The sequence below is a fragment of the Schistocerca cancellata genome, chromosome 9 (assembly GCF_023864275.1).
Source record: "Schistocerca cancellata isolate TAMUIC-IGC-003103 chromosome 9, iqSchCanc2.1, whole genome shotgun sequence".
Taxonomy (NCBI): Eukaryota; Metazoa; Arthropoda; class Insecta; order Orthoptera; family Acrididae; genus Schistocerca; species Schistocerca cancellata.
In genome coordinates, this window is record NC_064634.1 from 69,615,372 (window position 1) to 69,638,984 (window position 23,613).

At 41.4% G+C, this 23,613-nt stretch overlaps 1 protein-coding gene and 2 non-coding genes across 3 annotated transcripts in view; 2 read left to right on the forward strand and 1 right to left on the reverse strand.

Moving 5' to 3' along the window:
- Positions 1–23,613, forward strand: part of LOC126101601 (sarcoplasmic calcium-binding protein) — a 165,545-nt gene that overhangs the window by 130,969 nt on the left and 10,963 nt on the right. Inside the window, exons 3-4 of the mRNA XM_049912278.1 lie at positions 15,894–16,061; positions 16,255–16,395. Of these exons, the coding sequence (XP_049768235.1) occupies positions 15,894–16,061; positions 16,255–16,395 (309 nt within the window). The remainder of the gene's footprint in view (positions 1–15,893; positions 16,062–16,254; positions 16,396–23,613) is intronic.
- Trnap-cgg (transfer RNA proline (anticodon CGG)) lies at positions 2,155–2,231 on the reverse strand. Its single transcript has one exon. It is a non-coding gene; the product is annotated as a tRNA-Pro (tRNA).
- Positions 2,346–2,420, forward strand: Trnal-cag (transfer RNA leucine (anticodon CAG)). Its single transcript has one exon. It is a non-coding gene; the product is annotated as a tRNA-Leu (tRNA).

A 23,613-nucleotide genomic window follows, 5' to 3' on the forward strand; every position in this document is an offset into this window, starting at 1 on the left:
AAAAATGCATTTGTCTGTTTCACCTGTCTTCGTACAAATAGTACTGACAGTGCCCGGACTGAAACTGGTATCACTGACTTAAAGAATTTTCACGCAAAGGTGAAAAAACGTAATTCCAGTGAAAAACACTTAACTTCGAGCTTTGGAGGTAAACTACAATAAATGCCTTAAATTTAGAACTGAAAACACCAACAATATTAAGCAGCTGCAAAGTTAACATTCATCGCATTAAAGGCCTCTCCGAAACGCGTCTTTTCATATGATTTGCTGCAAAGTGTCAGAAAATGTAATGATGACGTATAAAAACACTAACCAAAGATTTTAACTCGAAGTTAGCTTCTAATGATATTTAATAAATACCTGATTATAGAAGACACAGTACGTAGAATTATGGGTAGAGAGTGATCTGCCCACCCCCCTCCCCCTGAATTCTTAGTTGTTTATGTCAGACTAATCTGTAACGTAACCAGAGATCTATATTGGCTCCGATTGATAAATGCCGCAGCCTTCCCCAGTATAGAAACCACGAGCCGCGCCTGCCTATGAGGATTATTTAAACCGATGGAGGGCGTATTACGCTCTTCTGTTGTTAGAGGGCGTATTACGCTCTTCAGTTGTAGGCAACTGCTGTCCACCAGTGTAGTAGTGCATTGTCTCTGTTTACTAATGGAGCGATACACCTGGAGTGAGTACACTGATATGGTTGGTGCGTACTGCGTAGCGCACCACAACGGACGAGCTGCACAGCGGGTTTATCAACAACAATATCCTAATCGCCGTATCCCGGATCATACGACCTTTGCTGCTGTGTACCAACGTCTGCTTGAGATGGGTCATTTAGCAGATTACCTGGACAGGGAAACCGTCGCACGGTAAGAGCGCTGCAATTTGAGGAAGCTGTCTTGCAGCATGTGGAGCGGGATCTTTCAATCAGCACTCGTGCAATTGCACTTAACATGGGGACGAATCTGACGAATGTAAGAACAGTCCTTCGAGAGCAATTGTTACGTCCATTTCACTTACAGTGTGTCCACAACCTGGAACCAGTTGAATATCCACACAGAGCACAGTTCCTCTACCGGTTTAAATACTCCTCATAGGAAAAAATGACATTAGGGAAAAATATTTGTTTTGATGTCCCCTACAACCTCCCAGAGTTTGTCGGTTTAAATACTTTTCACCCTTTATATTGTATATTACCAGTCCCTCCCTATAGCTTATCCCTATTTTTCTCGGAATTTCGAACATCTTGCACCATTTTACATTGTCGAATGCTTTTTCCAGATCAACAAATCCTATGAACGTGTCTTGATTTTATTTAGTCCTACTTCCATTATCATCGGCAACGTCAGAATTGCCCCTCTGGTTACTTTCCATTTTCTAAAGCCAAACTGATCGTCATGTAGCACATCCTCAATTTTCTTTTCCATTTTTCTGTGTGTTGTTCTTGTCAACAACTTGGATGCGTGAGCTGTAAGCTGATTCTGCGGTTATTCTCGCACTTGTCAGCTCTTTCTGCGGTAATTCTCGCACTTGTCAGCTCTTTCAGTCTTCGGAATTGTGTAGATAATATTTTTCAGAAAGTCAGATAGTATGTCCCCAGACTCGTACATTCTACAACCAACGTGAATAGTTGTATTGTTGCCACTTCCCCCAATAATTTTAGAAACTCTGATGGAATGTTATCTATCCCTTCTGCCTTATTTGATCTTAAGTCTTCCAAAGGTCTCTTAAATTCTGATTGTAAGTTACTTCAAACCCGTCTTTGCAACTACTAAAATGCGTGTTTACCATGACGAATCAAGACATTATGGCCTTCAGTGTAAGAGTTTGTTGATCCGCCTCTGGACTGAAGTACAGTAGCGAATCTCCGTGGCACAGTTTCGACAAGTCCTTGATAGATTTCCGGAGGTATGTGGCACCAGATAGCTACATCTACGCAAAGGTCACGCAATCCTCGTAAATTACGGGCAGGTGGTTTGTGACCGTGGAGATGGTGCCCAGCAACGCGACCGATGAGTTCCATCAAATTCAGATCAGGCGGGATTGGGTAGCCGAGACATAAGCATGAGTTTGCAGCTACGATCCTCGAGCCACTGCTGCTTTGTGACACAAGAAGTTACCTTCCTGAAACTTCCTGGCAGATTAAAACTGTGTGCCGGACCGAGACTCGAACTCGGGACCTTTGCCTTCCGCGGGCAACTGCTCTACCAACTGAGCTACCGAAGCACGACTCACACCCCGTCCCCATAGCTTTACTTCTGGCAGTACCTCGTCTCCTACCTTCCAAACGTTACAGAAGCTCTGCTGCGAACCTTGCAGAACTAGCACTCCTGAAAGAGTCGTGCTTGGATAGCTCAGTTGGTAGAGCACTTGCCCGCAGAAGGCAAAGGTCCCGAGTTCGAGTCTCGGTCCGGCACACAGTTTTAATCTGCCAGGAAGTTTCATATCAGCGCACACTCCGCTGTAGAGTGAAAATTTCATTCTAGGAACAACCCCCAGGCTGTGTCTGAGCCATGTCTCCGCAATATCCTTTCTTTCAGGAGTGCTAGTTCTGCAAGGTTCGCAGGAGAGCTTCTGTAAAGTTTGGAAGGTTGGAGACGAGATACTGGCGGAATTAAAGCTGAGGACGGGGGGGTGAGTCGTGCTTGGGTTGCTCAGTCGGGCCGGCCGCGGTGGTCTCGCGGTTCTAGGCGCGCAGTCCGGAACCGCGCAACTGCTACGGTCGCAGGTTCGAATCCTGCCTCGGGCATGGATGTGTGTGATGTCCTTAGGTTAGTTAGGTTTAAGTAGTTCTAAGTTCTAGGGGACTGATGATCTCAGATGTTAAGTCCCATGGTGCTCAGAGCCATTTGAACCATTTGCTCGCATTATGAATGCAACAGATGAAATTAAGAACAACTCTGTGAAACTGAAACAAGCAACAAAATCTGTTCAGACACGTGCAGCTGAATGCATTGAACCCGGTGGAGGCATTTTTGAACATTTATTGTGAATGTTTTGTGAAATTGTATGCACACTGTACAACTTCCTTAACACTGAGATTTGTTCCTTCCGATTTAACACGAATTCAGCTATGTGCTGTGGTATTAATAAAAGCAGATTATCTGACACATTCATACAGTATCAGTTAACGTTATTGCCATCATTTTTCCAAAATTAAATTCTCTACAACTTATTTTGAAAACTTTGTGCAGTTGTCTGGAATTTAAAAAAGCAATTGGGCCAAGTAGTTAATAAATTAATTTTACGAAATTACGTCTTTGCTTCTATGGATGTTCTGGGAAACTACTGCAGATAATCAATAACAACAAAATAAGTGGAAATCGTGCTTTAGTTTAACCTGGTACGGTTTTGCGATGGCTTCATATTAGCGAAGTTGCTATGTTCCAAGCAAAATCTTTTATTAGCCGTAACTCTTTAACTAAACATTTGCAGATCTATGTTTACATGAACTTTTTTCTTTAGTTTTACTTGTACAATAACATATTAAAATATTTGCATGTCTTAGTGCAGCACACTGTATGTTCAAAGTAATTCCAGCAGAGATTGTTACATTTCTCAGTGTCTTCTGCCGCTACCAATGCAGATTTGTGCCGCATTAAACATAGTGTCTGTTTGACTTGTTTTGTTGAATTTTCTCAAAATAAGCTTTCTGCAATGAGTAACACAGAAAAACAGGTGTATTTCGGCAGTACAACGTTGTAGCTACGCAGATACAACTTTGATCGGCCAGAAAATTAAAATGTTGCTGTTTTCTCAGAAGTAACATGATCAGTTGTGTAAGAACAGTTATAACAATTTGTGGAATGGCATTTGACATCATACGTACTGCCTGCGTCCAGAAGGCCAGAATAAGTAAGAGTGAATACGGTTTTTGTTACGCTGTAAAATTTGCTTTCTGTTAGGTACAACAGTGTTTGGGTGAACGATTCAGTTCTAGGCTGTGCAGATGGGTGATTATCTGCAGGTGACGCGCAGTAGACGTGCTGGGAGAGACGACTCAGCAGCACGCGGGCCCCGGCACGTACGCCGCGCGGCACAACGGGAAGTGAATAACAGGGGGCGCGGAGCAGCGTGAACCGCTGCAGGGGGAAAGCATCCAGCAAGTAGGACAACGCTGCAGTTAGAACAAGGAAGTTTAGGTGCAAGGATCTGACGAAAAAGGTGCTAAAAAGTTGTCAGTTCAAAAAGCGAAAAATTTGTTATGCCTCTGCCCAGTGCTTCAAAAAAAAAAAAAAAAAATGGCTCTGAGCACTATGGGACGCAACTGCTGTGGTCATCAGTCCCCTAGAACTTAGAACTACTTAAACCTAACTAACCTAAGGACAGCACACAACACCCAGCCATCACGAGGCAGGGAAAATCCCTGACCCCGCCGGGAATCGAACCCGGGAACCCTGGCGTGGGAAGCGAGAACGCTACCGCACGACCACGAGATGCGGGCGCCCAGTGCTTAACAGTGATTTGCGAAGTATATATGCAGATAGGCCGAGAAGTAATTACGTCACAAGCCGCCCAAGGGAATGCACTCGTGCATTGAAAAAAAAATACCGGGTGATCAAATAGTCAGTATGAATTTGAAAAGTTAATAAACCACGGAATAATGTAGATAGAGAGGTAAAAATTGACACACATGCTTGGAATGACGTGGGGATTTATTAGAACAAAAAAAAAAAACAAAGTTCACAAAATGTCCGACAGATGGCGCTGGACAGCAAAACTGCTACCGTGACGGGTCAGAGGTACGCAGACATGTTACAGAATCGCATCATCCCCAGCCTGGCTGATAAACACCTGCTGGCTAGACGCGTGAAAGATCTCTTGCGCGCGCATCGTTTGGTGATGATCGTGTGCTCAGCCGCCACTTCCGCCATGCTTGGCCTCCCAGGCCCCCAGACCTCAGTCTGTGCGATTATTGGCTTTGGGGTTAACTGAAGTCGCAAGTGTATCGTACAAAATGGTTCAAATGGCTCTGAGCACTATGCGACTTAACTTCTGAGGTCATCAGTCGCCTAGAACTTAGAACTAATTAAACCTAACTAACCTAAGGACATCACACACATCCATGCCCGAGGCAGGATTCGAACCTGCGACCGTAGCAGCAGCGCGGTTCCGGACTGAAGCGACTAGAACCGCACGGCCACAACGGCCGGCACAAGTGTATCGTGATCGACCATCTCTAGGGATGCTGAAAGACAACATCCGACGCCGATGCCTCACCATAACTCCGGACATGCTTCACAGTGCTGTTCACAACATGATTCCTCGACTACAGCTATTGTGGAGGAATGATGGTGGACATATTGAGCATTTCCTGTAAAGAACATCATCTTTGCTTTGTCTTACTTTTTTATGCTAGTTATTGCTATTCTGATCAGATGAAGCGCCATCTGTCGGACATTTTGTAACTTTTGTATTTTTTTGGTTCTAATAAAACCCCATGTCATTCCAAGCATGTGTGTCAATTTGAACCTCCCTACCTACGTTATTCCGTGATTTATTCAGGTTTCAAATTTATACTGACTTTTTGATCACCCGGTATATTGAAACACGTCACTGAAGACAATGGCCAACTTCAGTCACTCATTCAGAAAGCTATAAACAAAAAAACTTTCAGAATATTGCTTCTCCAGTTTTCTCACGACTGTTTTCAGGTTGGAGGGACCGTGTACGAAATGAAGTTCATCTGGCAAAACATCTAAAAATGTGCACGCAGCCTGAAAACTATTACAGAAACACGACAGCTTTCAACCAAGTACTCATCTCCCCATCGAGTGCAGATGAGCGAAGGTGGTAACGGAAGACGCTATAGTGTGTGATAGTTTTGTATTCTGCCAGCAGATTTTTCGATATTTTTAACGCATAATTCAAAATCGTTCACGTATCAAAAGAATCAGCCCAGATATTTGAAGTTATATGTCACTGACTTCTGATTTAAAATTGCAAATAACATGTGTGACCTGTGTGACTTTTGATACGTAAGCATTAGCCATACTTGGACCACAACACACTTTGTTGAAATTTTTTATCATGGTGACACTAACAGCCAAATTCCTTGAGAAAAGGGGCAAAAACATTGGCTTCACTTGTTCTTCATCCAGGCTTTCCACTACCATATTCCAAACATACCTCCTTCGCGGCACCCACCTCACACACACCTTCGTAGACAGTTCTGCGTGCAGGATATTATGCACTCCCCCAGTTGAGATGCCTACAGTCTCAGAAGTTCCACGAATTTTTATTCTGTGATCTTGCGTTACCATGTCATGGATTTTGTCAGTGGTTCGCTTTGTGGTGACCTCACTTGGACGGCCGGAGCGCGCTTTGTCTTTGGTGCTTGCCCGACCACTTTTAATTTCATTTAATCCAAAAGTAAATGGTCGTCAGTGATGTTGCAGAGTCCGCGTGAACTTGCAGTTCTGTTTTGATATGCGTGGCAGTTCAACCCTTCAAATGAAAATGTTTAATTACAGCATAAAACTCCGTATTTCCAAGTGCAGTCGACACACATACCAATTGATATGGCTGACAACAATGACCTGTATGCTGTATATTGTTGAACTTCTTTTTACGGTCCTTGGAATAATCAAGCGCAACGTAAATGTTCCATTATCTTATGGAAATTAACAGACTTAATCAAACCATCCTCGAACATTCAGCATCGCGTACCTTACCGATTCCTAAATGGAAATGGGGACGATATACACTTTCTTCTATTGTTCGTCTCTTCGAGTCAGGCATCTCAGTGCACTGGAGAGCCAAGAATCGTGTCTGCTGTCACAGTTAAGTGTGTAAAATCTCCGAAACAGATATGCCTTATGATCTGCCGATACATCTCCAAATGAAACTGTCAGTGGCAAATTTCTTCCTTAAAAAAATCCAATCGTATTATTTTGAATATCCCTCTCAAAAAACTGCGATATTTAGGGAATTCAGAGATAAGTTCGAATGACAGCATAGAAGGAAAGAAAATCAGAATTTTGGTCAAAACATATCAGTTTCGGCTTAGTGCTCCATTACTATAGTACAGTTCAACAAATTCAAGTACTTTTGGCCTTCTCTCGTTACCACGACGTTCAGTGCATCTGCCTTAAACATTGTTCGCCGCAACAAACAGCTTAATACCTCGACAATGGTACCAAAAATAACGCTAGGCCAAATCAGTTTAACCCTTCATTCCGCACTTTGTTTAGAACACCACATAATTTTTTGTTGTATTTGAAATTGTCCAGTGAAGTCAGGAAAAATGTTGAAAAAATTAATACATTATTAATTTTGGGAAAAAACATGCACTGCCCAAGAGAATCAAAAGACTATTTTTTTCGAAATCCTGTAATTGTCTCCAACTGCTACACATAAGTTTGAAATTTGGCTCATAGGTGCCTACAACATTCCTCTTCACTGCTGCAAACGCGAGGCGCCCTGCGACGTCGCCTTCGAGCTCGACGATGCTTCGAACAACAACGTGTCGACATGCGAAAAAAGATCAGGGCTCAGAAGTTCATGTGATGTGTAAAGTGGGTGGCAACGTTGGCACCAAATTTCAATGCAATTCTGCCTAACTCCACCATGGACGTGCCATGCGATAGGAATGTCTTTACAGACCCTCTTACCCACATTTCACACCTTTTTTTTGACGCTTCTGCGATGGAGATCTGAAACGCGACACCCAGAATTGAAATCAAACCGCTTTGTTATGAGTGGCCAAAGGAAACGTTTGAGACACACTGCCGGTCAGCATCCATACGAAAAGGCCTTAGGCGATGGTATAAAGGGCGTCAATGAAGCCACCCGTTTCCTTGGGACGTTCATTCCCTTTCGTGGTCGAGAATGACAGTTTGCTGTTTTACGAGCAACAGGAAGACATTCTTGACAGTCTTGGATACTGCTGACATCACCATGATGCTTCAACCATTCTGTAAAGGACATAGTGTGCTAGCAATACTATTGAATGAGATTTCACCTCTTTGTGGCTCTGTGTGATCGTTGTTTTCGGTCTGGTGTGAGGGTTTAAACTTAAGTGACGGTTGAAAACTGTTCAACGGAATTTGAATGTGATCCGAAGCAGCAAAGAGTGATTACAGTTATTCAATACTCCTGTTTCACGCCATCCTGTGAGATGATCATGGAGGAGTGTTAGATCGACACACGTCTGAAAATAACAGCAAGGTGTCCCTCTAACACTGCCCAGTTTGGCAAAACCATCAGTGGTACCTAACCACTTTTATTGAGAATTTTAAAAATGCATCTCTACAGAGAAAATCTGTGAAGTAGCCCTAGGCTCCTGCAGGTAGGCAACCAATTAGCACCCATCCAATTTCTAGTTGCCTGCCTGCGGGTATCTGTGACTGCTTCTCAGTTTTTTCCTCAACAAGGTGTGGGTTGTGGACAGCAAAAATGAGCTTGATGGTGAGACAATACAGTCCATAATGAAGGACAGCAAAAATTAGAGCTTCTATATCAACACAGAGGGGAAGAAACCTTAGACAGATTTAAGAAAAAGAACAACAAAGAGGGAAGAACTATCAACTCAATTGCTGTGCATATCACATATACTACTTGTTGCCAGATTTTTATGTATCTTAGAATTTAGCAACCTGAGGTTTAATATTGGACAGCCATTTTGTCTCCTTTTAATTGTAGTTTATCCAAGTGAATTTTTCTTTTGATGTAATACACGGAGAACATGAGGAACTGATGAAATGTGTGAGAGAGGATGGGAGTCTGATGGTCTTGGAAAGCTGGAATGCTGTAACATAAAAGTGAATAATGTGGTGTTGAAGAAAAACATGAGATAGGAGAAAGATTTCTGAAGTAATGTGGGGTAAATCTCACGTGGTTGTCCCTGATGTATGCAAAATGACTCATGTGAGAGTGGAAATTGTAAAATGTTAAGAATAAGGCCGTTGAAGAGATGGTGCTGCCAAAATGCATCATGTTAATTTTAATTAGTGACAGTATTATGGAAAGGATAGATAGCTAATGACCACAGTCTGTGGCTGCTGAGATCAGATTGTGAGCAGCAGCACATGATGGGAGAAGCAATCTGGGTGTTGTGGGTAAGGAGGAGGCTGGGATGGAGAGGGGAAGAGATAGCAGGGTAGTGGTGGAGGACGGTAAAGTGCTGCTTGCGGGAAAATACAGGGATGAGGGGGGGAGAGGGTACGGCAGCTAGATGCAGTCAATAGGTTAGACAGAGGGTGGTAGAGTGGGGAGAGGGGGGAGGGGAGGGGAAGGAGATAAGTAAAAAGATCGTGGTTCCATTAGTGGAATAGAGGACCATGTAAGGATGAAGTGGGAACAGGGAAGTACTACACAGTCGCTATGCCACTAACAGACCCACAGTCTTTTTACTTCTCCCCATTTCTCCCAATTTCCTTGAAAGAAACGTGTTAGGTAACTGAAGTAATGCACGCACACTTGAAAGCTGTGCACATTAGCAGTGTGTTGTCATCCCTGAGAATGTGCCACAAAAGAGCAATACTGTGAACTTCCAATAGAGCCCGCCATGGGCAAGTGCCTATTTGAACCCTGCTGCACTATGCTCGCACTCAGTTATCATGGTATTACTGCTTGCATACATTTGCCTTATCTTACCTTGTTCAGTGTATGTTAAGGTGATTGGCATATGTGCCACAGTCCAATAAAGTTGTTCTAACATTTGTGGTTGTGTTGTGTGTCCAAGTTACAACACAAGTGACAATGAGAGTGGTTTTGTTCTCTGGGTGGTTTGCAGTCTCTGGTTGGCCCTCCCTTGCACCTATGATGTCTGACAGTGCTGCTGATGAGTTTTTATGCTGGCTGGTTGATCAACAAGTGGTTCTTACTGTGGCGTTTCAGCATCTCAGTCAACAGGAGGAGTCAAACCCAGGTATTGCAAATGCATGCCTCTGTTTTGGCCTGTTCCGGTCTGTCTCTGTCTACATTACCTGCCGCGTCACCCCTTGCACCTTCTGTTTTGCTTGTCGTTACCCCAGTCATTTATCCCCCAACCATTTACCGCTTATGATGAGTCTGGTGAAGATTGGGAAGCCTATGAAAAATGGTTGCAGCAGTATTTTCATGTATTTGGATTGACTGATGTTGCCTTATGCCATGCTTTCTTTTTGTTTTGGTTATCGCCTCACATGTATCAACTCCTTTGTGAATTGGCCCGCTTGCAGGAACAGTCTTCACTCTCATTTGATAACATGTGCAACCTTCTTTCGAAATACTAATGTAAACAGACACACATCTGCTGCTCAAGTCAAGTTTTAATGGTGTCGCAAGAAACTAGAACATTCGTATAAGACTTGGGCAGCTGAGCTTCACGGTTTAAGCCATTGTTGTCACTTCGTCACTGATAGACATAAGGAGTCATATGCCAACCAAATGGTTGATGATGCAATCATTTGTTTGGCTCTCAATCGTGAGGTTCGTGAACGGACCCTTCAATGTGAAACCCCCTCCGATGTTCTGACCATTGCACAATCTGAGATATCGAGGGCTCCAGGTGCTCAAATTGAATTGTGGTGCAAGGTTGCAGAAGTTTAACCCACTTGCTGTTGCTGTTTGTCAGACGATCCACAGGGGCACGATATCGTGGCAGCGGTCCGTGCGTGAGCAAAACATCCTGGCAGCTGACCCAACTCACTGCAGCAGCCACGGTCACAGCAGCAGCACAGAGTGCCTGAAAATAAACAACAATGCAAGCGCTCCATGCTTCCCTTTTGTCCATTGTGTTTTGTCACTCATGATAGGCTTGATTCCCTAAGTGGTGGGATGTTTACTGCCAGTGCAACAAAATGGGCCACATTGCTCCTGTTTGTAATGCAAAATTCCAACAGCCTATTACTGATGTCGAGATGGATTTCAGTTGTGTGTCATGAATCTTTGTTGCACCCAATAAGCTTTTTATTGATATCAAGGTTTATCAGAGAATTTAGCAGATGCAAGTTGATACTGGTGCTGCCGTGTCATTATTCAACTTTCAAATGTACATGGACTTTGGTTCTCCCCCTTTAGTGCCATTGTCACATACATTAGTCACCTACAATAAACAAATCATTCTGATGTTAGGTAGTTTCTTGGCCCCAGTCACATAGAAATCTGTGGTTCGTCCACTGACTTTTCAGGTGGTGAATAATCACTCACTGAAAATTTGTTAGGTTTGGACATCTTTAACCTTTTTGGATTTCCCATTTCTGATGAAATTAATCTTGTCTCTGGTCATGTGCCTTATACACAACTTGACACTTAATTCTGTGAATTTTCTTCCCTGTTTTCTGCAGGTTTGGATTGTGCCGATAATTTCAAAGCCCACATCACCATGAAACCTGCAGCCACAGACCCCATTTCTTTGAGGCTTGTCCAGTGCAGATGGCTCTCCATGACCAGGTCAAGGCAGAGCTCGACCACCTCTGGGCCTCTGGGTCATCCAACCAATTGCATCCAGCAAATGAACTACCCTCTTAGTCATTGTCAAGATGATGTTGGGACGGTTACTCCTTTGCACTGATTTCAAAGTTTCTGTCAATGCTCAGTCTACCATTGACACGTATCTCTTGCAGCACTTTTTGCTGAGCTCATTGTTGGTCAGTATTTTTCCAAGATTGACCTCTCCAATGTATATTTGCAGCTTACCGTTGATGCTGACTCTCAATGGCTCTTGGACATTAACATGTCTTTTGGCTTGTATCAATACCTGTGGTTACCATTTTGTGTGGCCAGCACCCCAGCAATTTTTCAACCATTTCTCGGACAACTCACAGGGTGTGCCTGTTTGTGCTAACTATGTTGATGATATTGTGATGTCTGGCTCCTCCACTGCTGAATATCTCAACAGCTCACATATGCTCTTTTCAATGTTACAGGCCGCCGGGTTAAAACAGAATTTGGAAAAGTGTTGCTTCTTTCACCCTTCTATTGTTTATCTTGGGTTCTAGGTTCTCTAGTGCTGGTATCAGACCCCTTTGTCAGAATGTCCGTTCTGTGTCCTACATCTGTCAAGGAACTCCAGGTCTTTTTAGGTAAGAATGCTTATTATCATCAGTTTTTACCAGGGGTAGTGTTAGTTTCACAGCTGTTACATGCCTTGCTGCCTGAGGGGATATCTTTCCACTGGTCACTGGTGTGTGAAATGGCATTTTCCAAACTGAAATCTATGTTACAATCTGTATCTTCCTGGTAACGTACCTACCGGGTCAATGTTTAGTGATAACAACAAATTTAGCCCAACATGGGCTGGGGGGCAGTGTTAGCTCATAAATATTCTGATGGCTCTGAGCGGTTTATTGCATATGCATCAGAGATGCTTAAATTGGCGCACACTAAATATCCACAAACAGAGAAAGAAGCCCTCACCATTATTTATGCCTTAAAGAAGTTTCATGTTTTCCTGTACGGCATAAAATTCCATCTCCTCACAGATCACAAGCTGTTAGTTTTGCTCTTTAACTCCTCAGCGTCATTGCCAGACAATGCAGTGCATCACCTTCAACGTCGGGTGTCATTCCTCTCTCGGTACAACTGCTATGGCTAAACATGTGGACCCTGCTGTGCTCTCCCATCTTCCAGCCAGTCTGACCCAGTTTTTGATCAGGAGGAGTTACTCTGTTTCCACTTGATGAACGTGCTCAGTGAACTGTTGTCAGTTTCCCAATCACTTGGGTCATGCAGGCTAGTGCTACTGATCTGATTTTACGGAAAGTGGTACACTGCATATAACATCGCTGGCCTGAGGCCCTAACCACCATGCATTTCAGCATTGTTTCTCTGTCACTGGTGGTTCTATTTCTTTATATGGATTATTCAGCTCCTCACATAGTGGTTCCCTCTGCTCTCCATTCGGAGATCCTGCAATTGCTGCATGCTGATCACTGGGGGGTGTCACACACCAAGGCATTAACCCACTTTCATGTTTTTTGGACTGGTTTGGACAGTGACATCACTCATTTGGTAATTACATGTTCTCAACGAGCATCACAGCAAGCTGCCCTGTGAGCAACAGTGTCTCTGTGGGTGCAGCCTTTGCAGGTCCGGGACTGTCTCCACATCTATTTTGCCGACCCTTTCCTTAAGGCATGCTGGCAAATAGTAACTGATGCATTCTCTCGGTTCCCACATGTTGTTCATTACCTGTCCACTTTGGCCTCTGCCACCATGGCAGCCCTGTCAAAAGTTTTTTTCCATCAAAAGACTTCCAGCAACATTGGTCTCTCATAACAGGCCTCAGTTTGTGTCGGAGAAGTTTGCCTGTTTCTGCAATGCCCACATGTTTTGCCACATTTTGCCCCCGCTTTTCTACCCACAGTCCAACTGTGAGGCCAAAAGGTTAGTTAGAACATTCAAAATGCAAATCAAGAAATACATTACTCAGTCCCCGCCTGATGTTGCCTCAGATCAGTTTCTGTCTTCCTGTCAGTTCATGCCATTCGGCAACAACAGCCCAGCAGAAATTCTCAAAGATTGTCAACCCTGGCCACTCCTGCATCTCCTGTGGTCCTGCCAGGGACTCCAACCTGTGCAGCCATCATCCTGTTTCCAGCCTGGGGTGGCTGTCTGGGCACATGGGTTTGGTCATCACCCAAAATGGATTCCCGCCATCATCTCCTGATGCCGTGGCCACTGTCTCTATGATGTCCATATGGAGGAGGGTCTCTGTGCACATCATTACAACCAGATGCACCTGCACATGGACGACCAGACAACCCTGGCTGGGGCACTGACGGTGCCACGCCAGCCTCCATCACCCAATGGGTCATCTGAGTCTGCTGGGTCTCTGCTGTGACATATGAGGGGTCCTCCATCACCAGTGGATGAACGTGGCACAGCTTCTCCAATTCCGCTACCAGTACCAGTGCAGCCACTGTCCATACCAGAACCGTCTCCCCTGCCTGAGCTGTCAACTGCAGGGGCATCCTACTGTATAGGTTGTTACGAAAAGACGGACTGCACTGCTGCCTACCCATGCCCCAAGTACTTTCAACCATATCCCCTCGTATCAGTACATCATCTCAGTGAGAGCCTCACAGAAAAAGAAGCCATGGACATCTTGTGAATCTGAGCTGTTCCCTAAGGGGAGAGGAATGTAGTAATGTGCACACATTGGAAAGTCATGCACATTAGCAGTTTGTTGTCTTCCATGAGAGTGTGCTGTGAAAGAGCAAATAGTAACTGATGCATTCTCTCGGTCCCCCCCCCCCCCCCCCCCCTCCGGGCAAGTGTCTATTTAAAACTCTGCCATGCTAAACCCATGCTCAGGAATAAGATTAAATGTACCACAAGGCTTGGTAATTGGGCTGTTTCTGTTCTTGGTCTACATAAATTATTCATCCAGGACAATGGCGGATCCTTCAAAAACTATAATGTTTGCTGTTAACATAAGTGTATTAATAAGCTGCCTAAACAGACTGCCTAGACAGACTGGAGAATAATGGAACAGGCTTAGGATTGATTCACAGACAACAGCTTACCTCTTAATAATATAAAAAATGGCATTATCCAATTCCAAGCAAATCGAAATGATTTACAGATGACAGAAGTAGAGGTCAATGGGCAAACATTAAATGAGGCTTTGTGTATGATGTTCATAGGCATCCAGATGGATAATAAATTTTGGTGATGCCGGCATGTGAATAAGTTGACTAAAAAGCGTGATTACCATCTGTTGTTAAGTCATGCAAAGATAGCTCAGCTGCTAAGAGCTTTTCCAGAGAAAGGCAAGGTTCTGGGTTTATGTCCTGGTCTGTCTCACAGTTTTAATCTGACAAGAAATTTCAAAAACAGCACACACCTCACTGCAGAGAGAAAGGTCCATTGTGCAAAAAATATGTTCCAACATTAATTTTGTATAATTGTACTGATAATCAATAAATATGTGTCTTTTCCAATCAATATATTAATAAACATGAAAAAAGTTTAATTTGGTACAGGAAAGGCAGTTGTTGTCATGGCTTCCAATGGCTCTTCAAACATATCTAAGCAGTATTTTACTTCACTGATTGCGCAACACACTATTACAAAATGTTAATTTATAAGGTACTAATGTGTGAAATAAGGGAAAGAAACCACGGTGAGACTCGTAGCCACAGGATTGTGCATTTGGGTTTCTGTGTGTGTGTGAATGTGTGTACCTTTTTTTAGAAAAAGAGCAAGAGCTCAAAAACAAGTGTCAGTAGTGCTTTCTGTTCATACACATGTGTGCCACACATCAGTCTGCTGTAGGTGAGTGGTTGCCTTTCCCCTATTTTACAACTTCTTTTAGAAAGGTATGTGGCAGAACAGTCTTTATTATTACTGGAATGCAAATGCTTATGTAACAGGACAGATTATGAGGAATTTGGCTTTTATTGCCATAAATAATGTGTGTTTGCTATCAAATACATCAGCATTAATGAGCCTGTTTTTCTCTTACAGGAATTATATAGCCATTCATTTTTTATTTTTTACAAATTCAGATACTTAGGTTTTTTATAACAGGATATATTAATGATGGTCAAAGCCTCTTTGCTACTCTTGTTGGCCCATTCTTGACTGTTTTGTACTACTTAAATGCGCATAAAATGCTGAAATGTCAGAAAGAAGTTGTATCCTACAAAGAAAAGCAAGGCAGATTAACTAAATGCATAAATTACTGTATTTTTCCAGTCCAAAGTGCAGTAAATCTTATTTTTTTATATTGTCCTATGGTAAAAATAAAGTCTTGCTCATTCACAGCTTTGTATAGATTTGAGCGCATGGAAATATATTACAAAGTCTGTATTTGTTCACAGTCACATTTATCATTTTCAATGTAACCCATTTCACAATATTTCTCTTGTATTGTCCACTCAGACAAATTTCTTAAAAATTATGTAACTTATATTCTCTTAACATTTCAAAATAAAACTTTCATTATTTTTTTGCTGTAGGGTAACACAGAATTTTGGCGAAGAAAAATTCGGACATTTCATGGACTCATTGATTTGAATCATGATGGCGTAGTATCAATGGATGACTTTAATATTTTGGCAGACAGATTCATTAACCTGGGACACCTGACAAAGAAACAGGAAGAAGAGTTCAGAGCAGCTCTTCAGGTATTATAAAGTATTTTTAACAATATTCAACACAAAGCTAGTCAAACAATTGACTTTAGATACTTTTTCACTGCAATCCCATGAAACTACAGATGCTATTAGCATTACAGAAATACATCCGGAAATAACTTAAGACTGTTTGTATGGAATAAAATGCTGTTGTTATTGCTGATACTAAATCTGTTTTTCCCAGGTGGTGTGGGAAGAGCAATGGGGTATTGCACACCCATATAACTTGGTTACCACAGAACAATATTTGGAGAATATGCATCATGTGATCAATGACAAGTCCCTTAAAAGGAAATCACATCATTTTCTTCCGCATCTCTTCAAGGTACGTTATGCACTAACACATTTTCATGTGCTGGTTGCATAATTTGCAACTTTTTTAATTACAAAAGTAATCCATTTGCACAATTTTCTGTTCTGAAATTTTTCATAAATGTTTGTTATCTACAGTAGTCATACCTTGGTATTTGATATAGTAACTGATTGTAATGTCGACATTCAAGTCAGAGAACAGTTAGACGCTTTCCTTATATTTTGTGAAAAGGTTTACAGATACACTGTGAATTAAATTGCTTCATGAAAATGAATACTGTATAAGAAGAAGACTGAATTACTGACCAGTACTTATCTTAAAGAGGTGGAAAAAGGTAGGAAATTGTGTTGTATGAGCGATGTCTGGAAAGTAGTACCGTTCTGTTCCAACACCACCACAGCACTGATGTTGCTCTTCTGCACATTCAGTCATCTCTCTGGATCATTTCCTGTGATTGACACCATTACAGCTGGATTCTGTTGTGTCTACATTTGTTGCTGATTTTTCAAAATATTTAAGGTGGTCTCTCAGCCCACAGACAGTGAACTGCATTCCGTAATATAATTTTTGAGTGCAAAGAATTTTAAGCCTGCTGAACTTCATCTTGTAAAGATTTATGGTGAAAATGTAATGACTGGTGGAATGGTGAGAAAGTGGGTGAGACAATTCAATTACAGATGAACCAATGTTTATGACGAAGCATGGGGTGGGTGGCCTTCTGTCATCAATGGCAGTTTGGTTGAGAAAGTGAATGACAAAATTAGTAAAGTATGGTTCACAATAAGAATGCTTTGTGATGAGTTTCCACAAATTTCATAAACAGTTTTGGATAAGATTGTCAATCACTTAAATTTTCAGAAATTGTGTTCCCGTTGAGTTCTGAAAATGCTTAAGTGTGTCCACAAAATGAAGCGACTTGGCAGTGCTTTGACATTTCTTACCCAATGCAGTGATGAGGGAGATGAATTTGTAACAAAACTGTGACCAGTGATGAAACTTGGATTGCTCATGTCACTCCAGACTCAAAACAACAGTCAATTGAGTGGCGGTACTGATTATGCACCAAAAGACAAAAATTCAAGACAATTTTGTCAGCACAAAAAACACGTACACTGTGTTCTGGGACAGGCAGGGTATTCTGCTTAATGAGTTCTTTCCCATAGGTCAAATTGTCAGTGTAATATTATAATGAAAAAAAATGAGAAAATTCCAGCATACAGTTCAAAACAAAAGGCATGGAATGCTGAGTCAAGACGTGTTGCTTCATGACAATGCACATTCCCATTGTGCTTGTGTCATTCAAAAGATTACTCAGCAATTCGGTTGGGAGCAGTTCAATAACCCATCATACAGCCCCCATCTCACACCTTCCAGCTACCACTTTTTCTTGAACTGGAAGAGTGATTTTGGAGGAAGACACTTTGACAGCTATGATGGTGCAAAAAACTGTTTTCAGAAGTGGCTGTCTTCACTGGTGGCATCTTTCTATGAAGAGGATATAAAAAAGTTAGTGTCTTGCTGTGACAAATGCCTGAACGATGGTGACAAATATATAGAAAAACAGTTTAAGAAGTGCTCTTTCTTCTAGAAATAAGTTTTTGTTTAAAAATGTTTTTACGAGCTTTTTTTCCAAAATGGTGCTTACATTCCAGACATGTCTTTCACTTGGAATTTTGCCTCTCAGCGATTTATACTTATCATGCATTCTGTCTCCTTGAGAGTTTATAACTTTCTCAGATGATTTCTTAATTATAATAATTACAAAGTGAACCAGAGCTCCACTGATAAACTTTCAGAAACTGGTCAGGGACTCCGTATGAATATTTTGGTGTAAGGGACCCATGGTCTCAGTCAGCTCATTGCAGAATTATTGCATTGCAGTCAACTTTGTTCTGTATCACACTGAAAATATCTGCAGAAGATTGAAAATGATTATAGTATGCACTGTGTGTCTCTTCACTCTCAAACTTGTGTTCAGTAATGAGCTGTTCTTCCAGTGACACTAATTACACTGAGGTACTTATGCATCTGAGGATTGTTGCATTACTCCGTGTTGTGTGTTATACATTTTGGTTATTGCCTATAACAGGCTTCTTCACATTTTTAAAGGTATTTTCATTGGAAAAAGGGTGATCATGGTAACAAACCAAATCAATCATAATCACATTATTACTCTGTAATATGCTGCCAGAGACCAAAGGCCCTTGCACCAAAATACTCAGAAGGTATCCCTGAGCAACCTCTGAAGTTTTCAGTGGAATTCTGGCTCACTCTGTATAAAATTATGACACAGAATTGCTGGCCAGTACTTAATTTCAAGACAAATTTCAGTACCACTTATAGATACATGCACTATGTGATCAAAAGTATCCGGACACCTGGCTGAAAATGACTTACATGTTTGTGGCACCCTCCATTGGTAATTCAGTATGGTGTTGGTCCATCCTTAGCCTTGATGACAGCTTCCACTCTTGCATGCATACATTCAATCAGGTGCTGGAAGGTTGCTTGGGGAATGGCAGCCCATTCTTCATGGAGTGCTGCACTGAGGAGAGGTATCGATGTCGGTCGGTGAGGCTTGGCATGAAGTTGGCATTCCAAAACATCCCAAAGGTGTTTTATAGGATTCAGGTCAGGACTCTGTGCAGGCCAGTCCATTACAGGGATTTTATTGTCGTGTAACCACTCCACCAAAGGTCGTGCATTATGAATAGCTGCTCGATCGTGTTGAAAGATGCAGCCGCCATCCCTGAATTGCTCTTCAACAGTGGGAAGCAAGAAGGAGTTTAAAAAATCAATGTTGGCCTGTATTGTGATAGTGTCACACAAAACAACAAAGGTTCAAGCCCCCTCCATGAAAACACGACCACACCATAACACCACCACCTCTGACTTTTACTGTTGGCACTACACATGCTGGCAGATGACGTTCACCAGGCATTTGCCATTGGATCACCACATTGTGTACCATGATTTGTCACTCTACACAACATTTTTGTACTGTTCAGTCATCCAGTATTTATGCTCCTCACACCAAGTGAGGCATCATTTGGCATTTACTGGCATGATGTGTGGCTTGTGAGCAGCCGCTTGACCATGACATCAAAGTTTTCTCACCTCCCACCTAACTGTTGTGTACCTGCAATGGATCCTGTGCAGTTTGGAATCCCTGTGTGATGGTCTGGATAGGGGTCTACCTATTACTCTGTCAGTCAACAGATGAGGTCGGCTTGTACGCTTTTGTGTTGTATGTGTCCCTTTAAGTTTCCTCTTCAATATCACATTGGAAACAGTGGACCTAGGAATGTTTAAGAGTCTGGAAATATCGCATACAGACATATGATACAAGTGACCATGTTCTAAATCTGTTAGTTCCGCGGAGTGCCCCATTCTGCTCACTCATTATGTCTAATGACTACTAAGGTTGCTGATATGGAGTACCTGGCAGTAGGTGGCCGGACAATGCAGCTAATATGAAAAACATATGTTTTTAGGGGTGTCAAGATACTTTTGATCACATAGTGTATAAAAGTACACACAGTTACCAAGCCTTCAGGATTAATAGTTCCATCCTAAGGGAGAAGAGAGTTCTTCACTTGTCCTCAAAATATGTGGATCCCTGTTGTCTCATGGCCTGAGTAACCTGCCCTCACTTTTTAACTTTCCCCAGCCTACAACTCTCTCCTTCCCAACAAACACAATATTAGTTCTGAAAGCTAGGATAATGCATGTACTGCTTGCTATACATATCTATTGACAGTACTGACAGCTAGCCTGAAGGTAAGTACAGGGTAGCAATTTTGTCTCATAAATTTAGTTTCCTCAAGAGACTCTTCCTTTTGATACGTTGTACCAGCTGTCCGCCAGTAATAAGAGATTTGAAACAGTCAAGCTATGAGATAAAGAAGTCATTTTCTTGTTGTTCATAGTTTGTATTTCCATTTCATAACTGCCTGTTTGATTATATGTTGTCTCTTGATGTGTTGCGCATCCTGAGGCCATGCAAGAAGTAATTGTGTTAAACTTAATAAAAATCAACACCACTAAGCTACAGCAAGTCTTAAAAAATATTAACTGTCAAAATTTGAGACAAACTTGAAAACTGTAAGCTAATTAATCTTTACAGTAGCAAATAAATACAACCCTTTGCCAACTACTGATGAACTTAACTATATATATATATATATATATATATATATATATATATATATATATATATATATATATATATATATATATATATATTTAAAAAGAAAGATGATGAGACTTACCAAACAAAAGCGCTGGCAGGTCGATAGACACACAAACATACACACAAAATTCTAGCTTTCGCAACCAACGGTTGCCTCGTCAGGAAAGAGGGAAGGAGAAGGAAAGACAAAAGGATATGGGTTTTAAGGGAGAGGGTAAGGAGTCATTCCAATCCCGGGAGCGGAAAGACTTACCTTAGGGGGGAAAAAAGGACAGGTATACACTTGCACACACACACATATCCATCCACACATACACAGACACAAGCAGACATTTGTAAAGGCAAAGAGAAAAACTCTTTGCCTTTACAAATGTCTGCTTGTGTCTGTGTATGTGTGGATGGATATGTGTGTGTGTGCAAGTGTATACCTGTCCTTTTTTCCCCCTAAGGTAAGTCTTTCCGCTCCCGGGATTGGAATGACTCCTTACCCTCTCCCTTAAAACCCATATCCTTTTGTCTTTCCTTCTCCTTCCCTCTTTCCTGATGAGGCAACCGTTGGTTGCGAAAGCTAGAATTTTGTGTGTATGTTTGTGTTTGTTTGTGTGTCTATCGACCTGCCAGCGCTTTTGTTTGGTAAGTCTCATCATCTTTCTTTTTAAATATATTTTTCCCACGTGGAAGGTTTCCCTCTATTATATTCATATATATATATATATATATATATATATATATATATATATATATATATATATATATATAGTTGTTGAATATTTTCATCTCCTTCCTGTCTACAACCATGTTTAAAAATTTATATTATTGAATACAGTGTGTTTTAATATATCAGGGGAGTATGATATTCATGAAGAAAAGCTGTCTGACTATTACTGGGAAGGTTGTGCCACTTTGTACCCTATAAGAATATACGAAGACACATAACACACAGGAAAGGAATATAAAGTAACTTTCTTCTATGCTCGACAATGTGCCTTATCAATAATACTGTTGAAGATGTAACCTTGTCACAGTTTATTACACCTGTTCTTTATCTCTAACAAAAACCACTAAACAAACAAATTACCATGGTAAAGCAAACAATATGTCAATAATGATGTGATTGTTCGCCTGTCCTAGCCCTTTTATAGTTGGTTAATGGAACAGTTACAGAAGCTGATCAAAAGAAAATTTACTTTGAGCCTTACAGACTTGTGCAGTATACAACAACATTTCTAATTATTGTAACATCCAAAAAGACTGGCCTGAAAGAAGTCAAATTCAACTCTATTTCTGCAGAAATGTCTGCTATCTAGCAGTGTTTCTGGACTCGAGCATTACATACAAGAATGTTGCTCTCCCAGTGGCAAGACATTAAAGTAACAAAATATGCCTCATGGTTTTACAGAATGGTTATTGTCTTTTATCTCTGACTGCTTCCTGTCATATGAATCAAAAGGCATATACAAGAACTAAGAACACAGATTTCCTGAAAGTTACAGTTTTGGTGTCCCTCTTGTTCAATGTTTACACTCCTGACATACTTAGTATATTCTTAGAGAAGGTGAAAGTTCTTCAGTATGATGTATGTTTCTACTTCAAGGGTGTGCCTCCAGAAGGGTGTGGGATTCAACTGATTACTACAATATCTGCGCTCAAACAATGCCTTACAAGAAAGATTCCTATGGAACATCCCTGCAGCTAACTTTTCCTGTAGTTTTTTCTCCAACTTGCACTGATTCTTTCTAAGGTAGTTGAACTGTGCCATCTCCCTGTAAAGAAGTTGCGAAATAGGACTCATGATCTATTAATGTGGGAGATGCACATAAGTCACATTGCTGACAGAGTGGTTATCAACGTAATCGTATCAGTGATAAGATTTTGGTAGTGCTGAGCATCTGGACAGCTCCATAGCCCTACCAGTAGATGGTACACCCAGTCATTCATTAACCCTTGAGCGAGTGTGCCTATATATAATGTAAGCCAGTCACAAATGACATTGTCTTGTACTGTTCCATTGTTGTTTTACAATTGCAAGCCTGTACCTATTCTTTCATTATTGCTTCACCCAACGCACTGCTATGCTATGCTATCAAATGTCCAAGTGAGCAGTAGCAATGTAAAATAAACAGTGAGGTAGATCAGAAAATATTTATGGTCCGTGCAAGAAAATGAATCAGATTCCAAGCTAGCAGTGCAGTCCCACAGTGAGGCAGTTGTCTGTGAGATAATGAGCAATTGAATAAACAGCTGGCTGGGATCTGGTGCAGCTGCACTGTTTAATGCTGTGAATGGGTCATAAATATGGGATAACACTTGTAAGTATAATGAACTATTGTATGTATAATGAACTATTTATATAATGAATTTTTATTTTACAATTGTTTAGTGAAATAGTGATTTAGCTCACATAATGTAAGTTTATTTCATCACTGTTTGATTAAATTAAGATTAAACTGTGATTCTGTTCTTATTTGTTTACCTTGGTAACATAACAGATGGTGCACCTGTCCAAGGGTTAAAGGAGTATCTGTTATGGACCTGCATTGGAAAATTGTTTTGCGAGAATTAACAACTGTCAATACAGAGAGGCAGGTTTCTGTGGGGGCAATCCATTCCAGTCCACTCCAGCCAATGCACAATTAGTTTAAGCACCCAAAACTCCAGCTGTAACTCCAAGCCAATTTTCTTTTTAAAAGAGCTCCAAATGTATCAAATAACCTCAGACCAATTGTTTCAAATTTGACTAAAAATGCTTCACTGGACACTTTGAGATAGCTAGGATTATTACTCCTCTAGTATAAACATATTTACACATTCAGGAGATCTCTGGGAAAGCTAACTCAACTAAAAATCTTTAATATACCATTCCAACTAATATCTGTCATTTCTTCTGAATATTGTGCTGACATAAATAGCAGAATTACGGTGCAGTCTTTAAGACAGAAGCCACAAATAGTCAATATCCTCACTAAAGGCTTTGAAACTACCAGCTCTATTGGAAGAGCATTCTACAACCCAAAGTTGGTTTATTCAACAGACACAGA